The sequence below is a fragment of the Bos javanicus genome, chromosome 19 (assembly GCF_032452875.1).
Source record: "Bos javanicus breed banteng chromosome 19, ARS-OSU_banteng_1.0, whole genome shotgun sequence".
Classification (NCBI taxonomy): Eukaryota; Metazoa; Chordata; class Mammalia; order Artiodactyla; family Bovidae; genus Bos; species Bos javanicus.
The window spans coordinates 50051386-50063567 of NC_083886.1; the positions used below are offsets into that span (position 1 = coordinate 50051386).

Genomic DNA, 12182 nt, shown 5'->3' on the forward strand with positions numbered 1-12182 from the left:
ACAGCACTTCGGGGACACTTGCCCATGACACTGACCCTACTTGTCTCCACAGCTGTCTCCCCTGGTGGACCCCCCACTCCTCTAGGGCAGCGTCTTGGGTCTTGTGCGCCTCCAGATTCCAGACCCTGCGCATCTACCTGGAGGCATCTATAAGGTTTGATGGGATAGTGAAGACAACAGTCAGTCTCCCTGCAGGGGTCTCTGTCTCAGACCTTCCGGAAGGTTTGACATGATCAGCCTGATCACTGAAGTTTTAGGTCTTAGGATGAAAATCACCATCATTCACTACACGCACAAATGTGGCGGTTCCTAGGTCATGACCTGAATGCTAGGAGAAAGCTTGGAAGGCAATTCAGTTCAGCTGCTGAACTTGGGGCACGCGGGGTGTCAGGACCTTGCAGAAGGCATTATAGTGACTCCCCCAGGGCACCAACAGCAGAGTGGCTGAGCTACAAGGCACCCCGCCCCACACCGGGACACCCATCTTTCTCCAAGAGGATAGCAGAGATACCCGCACACTCTCCACTCTCTCTTTATGGCACGAGACCTGGGGGTGTAGAGGGGAGCTGCAGTGATCCCCATGTCTGCCAGGGCGGGGGGAGGGGGATGGTGTCTACCCCATCCCTGAGGGACTCACCACTCAATGTCAGGCCTGGACACGTCACTCATTCAACACGGTCCTAACATCTACTGTGTGCCAGGCACGGTGGAAGAAGAAAACGGAGTGGGGACCTGGCTCCAGCTTTCGGAACTCCAGGCTCCGGGGCCGGCGGCGTGCAAACAGTGCTGTGATGGAGGCTCTGGAACACTGCACGCTGCACCAGTGCACTCCTCCACAACAGGGTCAGCAGAGGGAGGGAAGGGGCTGCGCAGCCAAGCCTGGGGGCCTGCACACTCTGGGGGACCCCACCATGCCCAGGCACATAAAGGGCTCCCAAGGGACCTCTGGTCACCTTGGGGATGCTCTGACACCCTCTGGATCCAAGGAGCTGCACTTGGCTCCCTTTCATCCCATCACTCTGTGCATCAGCCAGGGCACAGGGAGGTTTCACTTCTTAGTTGAGCTGTCAGAGCTGCAGCTGCCCCAGTGGAACCTCCCCAACCCCACCCTCCTGGCTCCCCTGGGCATGTGGACGAAGTTTGCAGCTCACTGAGGGCTCCCCGCCTCCTCGGGCTGCTCCGTGGCAGCAGCTGCCCGCTAATGACTAAACCAGGCCAACAGGCTGTTTGTCTCTGCTGTCAGGGATGTTTCCGGAGGGGCTTTGTTTGGGCTTCTGTTTTTCTCTGTTCAACAGAGAAAGGGATGGCTTCAACGTCACGGGGTTTTCCCAGCAATTGGTCTCAGAGCAAACAGGCAGCAAACCGGGATTTAACGAGTTCCTTCCCACCCCTCCTCCACTTGCGAGTGACCACTTGGGCAGCCGCCAGCCATGGTCGGAGCTGGACTGGTCCCCTTTCCTTCCTCCATCCCGTCTGTAGAGGAGGGAGGCCTGGACAATAGGGAACTGGGTTGGCCAAGACCAGGTCAAGTCTACCAGTGGCCTTGAACCCACAGTCTTCTCCCTGCCTAGTAACGCCCCATTCCCCACCTGCAGGAGAGAGCAGGCAGACACCATCCTGGGCCAGACTCCCCAACTGTCCCTTAGCTGTCAAGGAGGCTGGGCCCAGAAAACAACTGGAGTCTTTTAGAGATTTCCCATTTTTACCCCAGTCTGCCGAGGCCCCTCCAGCCCACTCAGCACCTTTGTGCAAACTGGGGAAAGTTCCCCCGGGGATTCCGACCCCGCAGCTGCATGGCTGGGCACGAAAGCACCCCTGCTTCATCCGGTCCCGGGGATCCTCTTGTCCCTTCAACCCCTCCCTCCCTCCCTGCAAGCAAGAAAACCAGATGCTGCCAACGTGGAAAGCTTCCCCAAGGAATGGAAAATGGATGCTTTTCCGAGGACAAAGCCCTGTTTCCTTCTTCCTGCTTCAGTTTCCTTCAACCCAGAGCCTTTGAGGCCTCGTGTAGAGGCCTCACCACTCCACCCCGCTCTGGCCCAGCCAGCACAGGGTAAGGGTGGGGCCTGGCCCTCTGGGACCAGGATGAGAACCTCGAGGGGCCAGGGACTTCCCTGGTGGTCCAGCGGCTAAGACTCCACGCTCCCAGTGCAGGGGGCCCAGGTTCAATCCCTGGTCGGGGAACTAGATCCCACATGCCGCAACTAAAAGTTCACATGCCACAACTAAAGATTCTGCGTGCTCCTGCAGGCAGCAACTAAGACCCGGCACAGCCAGATAAATAAATAAATATTAAAAAAAAGAGAGAGAGTGATCTTCAAGGCCAGAGCCCAGGGCAATCACTGTCTGCTTGAGCGCCTGGTGGGGCGTGGAGGACAGGGGGCTTTTTCCCACGCACAGGCAGCCCTGACCTCTTGTGCTTCCCTTTTCCTTCTAAGCCTGAAGCCCCCTTAGGAGGAAGTGAGCTGTTACTCATGGGATGGAGCCCACGAGGCACAGGGATGGGGGACCTCAGGCCAGACACGGGAAGGCTGGCGAGGAGCCTCCCTAAAGTCCCACCGGCCACAACCCACCCAGTCTCAGTTCTGAGCCGCAGAGCCCTGCGCCACACCCTCTCAGACTCTCACTTTCAACCCGATTGAACCAGGTTCCCCCTGAGCCTGCGCTCCCAATCGCAGGCATCATGAACATCCACGTGGTTGTTCAGTCAAGAAACATGTAGAAATTCTGTCTCCCTCATCCTGGCCATGACTGTCTTGTCCAGGGCTATGGTCTGACTCTAACATATATCCAGAATCTATCCGTTGCCAGCATTTTGGCTCCATCCCCATCTTTTCTCGCCTGGCTTCAGTTTTTGTTCCCTTTAATCCGCCCTCCATACCATCCCTAAGGATCACAGGATCATTTTTAAAGGAGGAAGTTGGCTGCTTAAAGGCTTCCAAAGGCCCCCAGTCCAGTCTCGGTGGACTAGAATAGAAAGAGAACTTTGGTGGCCCCACCCGGTCCTTCCAGCTGCATCTGCCTTGGCTCCCTCTCACTCGCTCTGCAGACATTTAAGGATCCGAAAGTGTCGTTTAAGGATCCTTTAAGGTCTTCCTTCAGATCTTTAAATGAGCCGAACTCAAGGCCACCTCCCACTGCCCTGCATATCTCCTAGTCCTCCTAGCCCACCTTCCTCTTGGCGGGGCCACCTTCCCTGTGCCCTTCAGGCCCCAGCTCAAAGGCCACCCCTCTAACAGGCCTTCTGGGACCACCCAGAAGAGGAACCACCTTACAGGCCTTCTCCTCATTCCCCACTCTTCCCGCAAGCTCTGACTCTAACCCAATACCACCGTCTGCTCATCAGTTCCTTGTTTCCCTGACTCCCTCAGAGGCTACACCTCCATGAGAGAGGACCACATATGTCATCCTCACTGCTTGTGCTGGGGCTGCTCCATCACAGACCCTTAATTTGTTAACCCAACAAGCAAATCACTTTACCATGAAACAATAAGAGGGAGAGAACTTCAGGCCGGCTGTGGCCCTCACCTCTGCCCCCATCCAGCCTAGATATAGAACTGGGATGCCCTGTGTAGGCCAGCAGATGGGCAGTATCAACTCCAGGGGCCAGGCTGACCGAGACTTACGGGCACCGTGGCTCTGTTGGGCAGCACCCAGACCCAGGGGATGGCCCTGCCTGGAAGGTTCCACACCCACATCTGCAGACATGGTACTTGGAACTGAGCTAAGCAGAGGAGGAAGGAAGGACCCCCAAGCTCCTTCCAGATGATGGAGCTGGAGAATGCCCTCACCGTGTGGCTCTGGCTGAGGCAATAGAAGCGTGGTCTGCAAGGCAGCCCCGGGTGTGCCAGGCTGAGTGAACACGGTTTGGCCTCAGCCTCAGCAGGAAGCGGGGTGCTTGGCAACAGTCCTAATGAGCTTCCCAGCAGGGCAGGAAGGCTGGATGGCTGCTTCCTTGGTGTGGCAGCCTCTGGGGGAGCTGAGGAGGCTTAGGTGGATATGCATGTCTTTTTGTGGTGCCAGAAGCAACTGAGATTGATGTTCTAGCACTTGCTGTGGACTTAACTCACCCTGAGTCAGTCTCTCCAGTGCAGGACCAGAGCCAGGAGCTGGTCCCCCAAACCAGCCTGCCCAGGAGAACCACATACAGAAAAACAAAACCCGAAGTCCAGGTGGTTCAGTGGTAAAAGAATCCACCTGCCAATGCAGGAGACACAGGACATGTGGGTTCAATCCTTCAGTTGGGAAGATCCACTGGAGGAGGAGATGGCAACCCACTCTAGTGTTCTTGCCTGTGAGAACCCTGTGGACAAAGAAGCCTGGCAGGCTACAGTCCATAAGGTTGCAAAGAGTTGGACACGACTGAGCAGGCACACACACACACAATGCTGGTGCCACTGTTTCCATGGAGAGAGTCTCTGCTTTCAAAAGCCTTTGTCCCTTAAATAGCCAAGCCCTTGCTTACTCCTTCAAAGTCGCATTTCATTTACACAAGCTCAGTCTGTAAGCAATTTTTTTTTTAAGGAAGGTGCTGGACCTGGGGCAAGGGGGCTCCCTCTGGAAGGACATCCAAACACCCAGGGGTGAAGCAGCCTACAAACAGTCTCTCGACACACCCATGTCTTAGCACCTAGTAACTGCTCAATAAAACACACCCATCTTTAGTAGCATGGTAAATAATAATACTAAAGCTGAAACTCCAGTACTTTGGCCACCTCATGCAAAGAGTTGACTCATTAGAAAAGACTCTGATGCTGGGAGGGGTTGGGGGCAGGAGGAGAAGGGGACGACAGAGGATGAGATGGCTGGATGGCATCACCAACTTGATGGACATGAGTTTGGGTGAACTCCGGGAGTTGGTGATGGACAGGGAGGCCTGGCCTGCTGCGATTCATGGGGTCGCAAAGAGTCGGACAGGACTGAGCGACTGAACTGAAGTGAACTGAAATGATAATGCAATTGTACATCTCCAAGTCTGGACAGGGATCACTGCTCCTGCCTCGGGCATGTTCAGCCCGCCTGTCTGCTGGCCACCTCCCTCCTGAGTGACAAGGGTGACTGGATTCTTGTCCCGGGGCTGCAGCACAGTCCAGTCCGGCATCTACACCCAGAGAGCATGATGTGGGGGTCCCTCACAGGCTGGCGTTACCTTGGTGAGGCTCAGGGGAGGTCACTTCCACTTCTGTGTACTCCACGTCCAAGGTCAGGGGCTCTGCTCGAAAGAAAACAGCAGCCTGTGGTCAGACAGGGTCTCCTTGGGTCCAGGGTGCTGGGGCGGGGACTCAGGCCACATGAGAGGTTTCTACTCATATGATCAAATTAATCGGTATTTTTTAAAGGGGAAACCAGACACAGGGTTAATGCCACTCTAAGTGGGTGAGAAGACTCTTGAGAGTCCCTTGGACTGCAAGGAGATCCAACCAGTCCATCCTAAAGGAGATCAGTCCTAGGTGTTCTTTGGAAGGACTGATGCTAAAGCTGAAACTCCAGTACTTTGGCCACCTCATGTGAAGAGCTGACTCATTGGAAAAGACCCTGATGCTGGGAGGGATTGCGGGCAGGAGGAGAAGGGGACGACAGTGGATGAGATGGCTGGATGGCATCACTGACTCAATGGATGGGAGTCTGAGTGAACTCTGGGAGTTGGTGATGGACAGGGAGGCCTGGCGTGCTGTGATTCATGGGGTCGCAAAGAGTTGGACACGACTGAGCGACTGAACTGAACTGAACTGAAGTGGGTGAGAAAACTCAGGCTGAGTGAGGTGGTGAGGAAGCCTGCGCTCCCAGGATGTGGAAGGACCCTCCGGGTCAGGTCCCATTGTCACCACCGTGGGCGGACTTGCAAAGTAGATACAGAATCCAGCCAGCATGGGTCACAGCAGTTACCTCTAGAAGCCCTCTCCTTGACCACAGGCACAGAAGGCTTTCTCCAAGATGGTGAGGATCTCAGGAAATGAGGAACGGGACCCCCAGCCTCAAAGTGCTTGAAGAGTGTGAGGCATAAGCATAGGAAATCCAGTTACACCCAAAATGGAACTTTCTGATTTCAGAATGGGCTACTAAACAAGTCAGGAAGCTCTCTCTCTTGAATAGCAGAGGCATAGGGTGTTTTTTCCAATATAGAGTTACTGCAAATCATCACATGGTACACTTTAATTTATACAATGTTATATGACAAGTATATCTCAGTAAAGCTGGTAAAAAAAAAATGTTAAAGATGCTGGGGTGGGGAGAAATACACATAGTAGAAATGCTCTTTTTTTTCTTTAAGGATAATGGGTAGGTATTTATTGAATTGCTATTGTTTAAATTTTATACATGTTATAAACATTATTTTGTATCTACTAAATGTCTAATAAAAATGAAAAATACAAATAAAAAATAAAACAGCACTGCTGCTTACGTTTAAGACAAGTAACAACAGACACTAGATACTGTCTTTGGGAAAACCAAGAGCCATCTCTATTTAAAGGAGGTGAGGAAACAGCCATGGGGTCTTCACAGTTTTAGTTCTTTTCCTAGGCATCTTTGACATAAAAACAAAGATTTCTAATTTTTTTAAAATTAGATAATTACCTTTATTTTCATTTAATGGCTTCATTGCATGGTTTCCAACATCTTCATTGTAACCTAGTTGAAAAACAGCAATCATTGTGAGAGACCACGGAGTTCCTAGTTTTCTACATAAATTGTAAACGACTCAGTGCCACTAATGAGAGAAGTCCAGGCCAAATTCTTTAGCGCAGTTGGCAACCACAGTGTATTTGGGTTCTGAATACCTTCCCAGTGCCCCTGGGCCCCATCCAACCCGCAGTGCGGTGTCTTTCTAAAACTGGTGTGATGTCCACGTCTATTTATGAATGGTTCAAAATTCAGAATTGTTCACTAGAAGCAGTTTCAAAAGAAATTAAGCTTAATTCTAGAAGGGATGAGCCAGTGCCAAGAAGCATGAAAGACACTGGTGAACTAATCCTTTCTATCTAGAGAACTGGGTCCATGAGAACACGGTTTAAAGATACTGCAGTACCTCAGGCTGCCACCTGGGCATGGGGAAAATTCTTTGATTTTTTTTTTTTTTAACCAAGTTGTTCTTTATTAGAAAGAATTCTTATGAATGCTATGAATACTATCCCTGAAGAGCACATGGTTTTCCATTCCATGTCATTATGCATTTACTAATTACTATCATGATTACTGGGTTTCCCAGGTGATGCAGTGGTGAAGAATCCGCCTGCCAATGCAGGAGACGCAAGAGATGTGGGTTCGATCCCCTGGTCAGGAAGATCCCCTGGAGTTGGACATGGCAACCTACTCCAGTACTCCTACCTGGAAATTTTCATGGACAGAGGAACCTGGGGGGCTAAATCCCATAGGGTTGCAAAGGGTAGGAGACAACTGAGCGACTGAGCACGTACGCATGTTGTGATTACTAACATATACTTATAAGCTAAAATAATCTGTGCAGAGAAAAATATAATAAGAACTGTAGTATTTTCTGCATTTTGGAAAATTGAGAGGAAATTCTATTTTAATATAAGTATCAGTATTTAAAGTATCACTTATATATGTTAATCACTCAGTCGTGTCCACCTCTTTGCTACCCCACAGACTGTAGCCCACCAGGCTCCTCTGTCCATGGAATTCTCCAGGCCAGAATGCTGGAGTAAGCAGCCATTCCCTTCTCCAGAGGATGTTTCCAACCCAGGGACAGAACCTCCACTGCAGGCAGATTCTTTACCGTCTGAGCCACCAGGGAAGCCCATACTTATGTATACATAATACATATTACCAACAGAACCCACTTTATACCAGAAAGAGGTATTTTCTCTATAGTATTGGATTACTTTTTGCTAAATATCCACCAATTTTTTCTGAATGGAGTTTCTCAAATGACATATTTGCTCTCTTCTCTTTATTGGCACATTACTTTTACTATGACAAATATTTTATTTTACTTTTTAAAAAGTCTGTGATTCTGTACAATAGGAATTGCTCTTCTCAAAATATTTCTCAAGACTTCCCTGTAAAGAGGGTATTCTAAAAATTTCTTACTTTGTGGGACACTGTTACAAAATTTAAAAAGAACATCAGTGTTCAACTCCCAAACCTATCTGGGACAGAACTCTTCGTGTGATGTAATCATGCCCCTCCCTGGGAAAGAGCCAGCACCCCTGCTAAGGGCTTGAATAATTTTCTCCAAGATCTAATGGGATTAAGAACTCCCTGGGGCTTCCCTGGTGGTCAGGTGGTTAAGAATACACCTTGCAATGCAGGGGACACCGGTTCCATCTCTGGTCGGGGAAGCTCCCACGTGCTGTGGGGCAGCTAAGCCCACGCACCACAACTACTGAGCCCATGTTGAGCAACTACTGAAGCCCGCCTGCCCTATGGTCCACGCTCCGCAACGAGACCCCGCCACAACGAAAAGCCTGCACATGAGAACTAGAGAGCAGCCCCCACTCTCCAGAACCAAAGAAAGCCTGCAATGAAGACCCAGTGCAGCCGGTGACAAATTAAAAAAAGAAAGAAAGAAAGAAAAGAACTCCCGGGACTGGCTCCGGGTTGAGCTGACTCTCAAGCTTGCAATAAACCTCACGACTAAGTACTCTTTGATTGTACCACTTCTTTAAGTGCAACTGCTAACCGTGAAATCTTTAAATGCGTTTCCCATCGTGGCAAGTTTGAAATTCCCTTGTGCTTGCAAGAAATAATTTCATCTGAGATGTTTTACCAGTGTCTTCATTTCATAGCTGGTTTCTATCTTACAAGTGGAAAATGATTACACGTGGGCAGTGTCCTGCGTTTGAAAAGAACTCAAGTGGTTGTCCGCAGCATTGTAATTATTCCCCACCTTTCGTTCCTTGGAATATTTAAAAGGTGGGGAAATTAGAACACCGTGTTCTGCCTTTCTTCTGACGTTTTTGTTTTGCTTCCTAGCCCACCACCCAATGACTGATTAGATTAGGCGCCTCTGCCTGAAGCCAGAGTTTCCCGTTCAACCTCACCCTACCGCCCACAGATTCTGCTTCTCAGAAGGATAAGAGACGGGGAGCAAGCTGGGAAAAATTCTTAACAACGGCACAAAACCATGACAGTACCATAGTGTCTGTCGGCTTCAGTACCGGCATCCGATAATGTCTTCTCATTGTTGGAGTTCAGAAGCGGTACGGCTGGCCTTAAATTGAAATTTAAAAAAAGGAAAAAGAAATAACATTTTTTTTGGCTCTAACTCCAAACTAACAACATAGTCAAAGAGAGCATGAGAAAAACCAGGAGGAGTTTTCTGCAATGAGGAAAATTTTTACTCTCTTACTGGGAACTCATGCATTCTCCAGTTCTATGATTATTGGACAAAAACCTTTTTGCCATTGAAATCAGTGTCCGGACCAAAGGATGCATGAACGCGAGGAATCCTTTGTTGGGTGAATCCCATATCGGGAGGGGATTCCTTATCCTGTCTTAACGTTTTCTCTCAGGAACAGAGAGGTAGTTTCCATATTTGGGGAGTTTAGATCTCAAGAACAGTAAGAATAGTACAACCATTGTTTAAGGAAACTCTACTTTGCCAATTAAGTTAAAAAATTTTTAATTCCATCTACCACCATGATAATTTCATAAGGAAACGTGTAGAAAGGACATGATCTCAGAATAAAGCCGTTACTTCTCCTGAAGGACAGTTTGCAATCTTACACACACACACACACACACACACATATCCCTTCATAGCTCACACTCAAGGTCCTAAATTTTTTGAGTTTGCCAAGAACCACTGAAGACTTCCTAATGACAGAAATCCTTGCCAGACGAGTCTATCCACACCCACAGATCAGCCTCCCCTCTTCCAAAAGACACTGACCTGGACATCTCCACGGGCATCTGCTTGGCTTTAAAAGACAAAGAGAAGAATCAAAGTCAGAATAAAGAACCCACATCCACATCAGATGGGAACACTCATTTCAACCATATTGGACTTTTTTTTTAAAGACTGAACACCCATAAAAAGAGAGAACAGAAAGCCAAATATAGTCACATTTTTTTTAAAGGAAAACAAACAAATAAACAAAGCAGGTCTTCTCTTGGTCTTATACCAAGAGATTTCACATCATTTCCCATCATTTCCCGTGAAATTGGACATTTCAACTATTTCAACCAGGAGCAGCTTCCCTTCATGGAGTGTGGCAAAGAGGAAGATCACAGCACCAGGAAACAGATGAGCCAGATAAATGGGCGACCATCTCTTTGCTCCAAGACCTTCCCCAAAGTAAAGGTTAAATCAATCCCCGTGCTTTGAATCCCAAACTGGCCTGAGACAAAGGCCAGACTGACCCTGAGACAAAGGCCAGACTGTCCATGAGACAAAGGCCAGACTGACCCTGAGGAAGCAGTTTGTCCTGAAGACCATTTTCCCAGAGGGGCTGCCCCCTTCCTGCTTTGAAAAAACCCCACCTCATCTCATCTGGTCCCTCCTGTCCCCGGCAGCAACCCCAGGGGTCTCCGACAGAACCTGCCTTATCTCAACAAAAAGTGTTGCAGGGCTTCCCTGGGGGGTCCAGTGGTAAAGAATCCGCCTACCAGTGCAGGGGACGTGGGTTCGATCCTTGGTCCCAGAAGATTTCACATGCCTTGGGGGCAACAAAGCCCGTGCGCCACAACTACTGAGCCTGTGCTCTAGAGCCCACAAGCCACAGCTACTACCGCCGCTCACTCTAGAACCCCTGCTCCGCAACAAGAGAAGCCACCGTAGTGAGAAGCCCATGCGCTGCAACAAAGAATAGCCCCCTCTCCCTGCAACTAGAGAAAGCCTATGCAGCAATGAAGAACCAGCACAGCCAAAATAAATAAACAAAATTTGAAAAAAAATTATTATTATTATTTTCTTGCAGACTTTACTGATGCTGTGCCCTTTTGCTTGAGTCTTGCTTAATGGACTGATTCTTCAGTGTCAGTGGATAATCCTGGCTTCCCTTCTATGTATGGATAACCCCAAGTACAGGGTAGAAATCATAGCACAACCAGATTGACCGGGAGGCATTCAGTGTGTGTGTGTTGGGGGGTGCGGTGGAGGGTGTCTCCACTCATGCCCAACTCTACCAACTGTAGGACTAGGTGTGGCCAAAGCCCCACACGAAGAGCTACTTCTGATCACATGTAGATGCAACATTCCCCCCAAATTCGTCTTTTCCTGGGAGCCCAACTCAGAAAGCAAAGGCTTTCACTCATGCCTGGCTAACTCCAAAGGGCAGTAAAAGCTCATACCCACCAAAGGCAACATCTTTGGTTAGGAAGGTGACACCCCAGGAGGAAAATAAGTGTCATCAGCCACATGCCCTCGGCTCCCACTGGACCAGGGCACAAGCTTCCCATGAGGCTGAGGCCCCTCACCTCCATGGCAGGTTCCCTGGCAGGGCAGCCTGGCAGGATGGAATGAAAGGACTATGCTCACCCTTGGCTTTCTTCAGAAAATAGCATTTGGCTCCAAGTACCAAGGTGACAATGATCACTCCGATGACCACCACTGCAATGAGTCCTTTCTTCCAGGGGGCAAGATAGACTGGAAATGAAAAAAAAAAGAAAAAAAATTTTTTAAAGTATATGTTTATCCCCCTACCAGTAAGAAATAGTACAGCCTTATGCAACAAATGGGCTTCCCTGGTGGCTCAGATGGTAAAGAATCCACGTGCAATGTGGTAGACCTGGGTTTGATCCCTGGGTTGGGAAGATCCCCTGGAGAAGGGAACAGCTAACCACTCCAGTACTCTGGCCTGGAGAATTCCATGGAGAAGTCCATAGGATTGGAAAGAGTCGGACACAACTAAGCGACTTTCACTTCACGTCACATCACTTACGCGACATATAAGGCTGATTTTTATATCCTTGTCACTCGTGTCTTTCACTGAGCATCTACCTCTGAGGGACTCTGTAGTAGGTGCAGAAATGTTAGTTTCTGCTATAGAGTCAGTGGTGACCTGAGGGGACCGTAGGACTGAGGAAGATGCTTTTTAAGCTGTCTGTTCACCCCTCTTCCCTCTCTATACATCATCCTCTACCCACACAGGTGGGCCCCTCTAACTGTGTCTGTTCTGCATGACCCACTCCCCTCGACCATAGGCGGTCCATGGATGGATGCTTGATCCAAGTTGGTGTCTCTGCATCAAGAAGTTTGTAATGAGGACTGTGTGAAA

At 49.4% G+C, this 12182-nt stretch overlaps 1 protein-coding gene across 8 annotated transcripts in view; it reads right to left on the reverse strand.

Moving 5' to 3' along the window:
• Positions 1 to 12182, reverse strand: part of PECAM1 (platelet and endothelial cell adhesion molecule 1) — a 94195-nt gene that overhangs the window by 17754 nt on the left and 64259 nt on the right. For all 8 annotated transcript variants that reach the window (XM_061392400.1, XM_061392397.1, XM_061392404.1 and 5 more), the window contains 5 exons: positions 11444 to 11551; positions 9857 to 9884; positions 9099 to 9175; positions 6577 to 6630; positions 5150 to 5212 (listed from right to left, as the gene is read on the reverse strand). In XM_061392400.1, coding sequence (XP_061248384.1) covers positions 5150 to 5212; positions 6577 to 6630; positions 9099 to 9175; positions 9857 to 9884; positions 11444 to 11551 — 330 coding nt within the window. The remainder of the gene's footprint in view (positions 1 to 5149; positions 5213 to 6576; positions 6631 to 9098; positions 9176 to 9856; positions 9885 to 11443; positions 11552 to 12182) is intronic.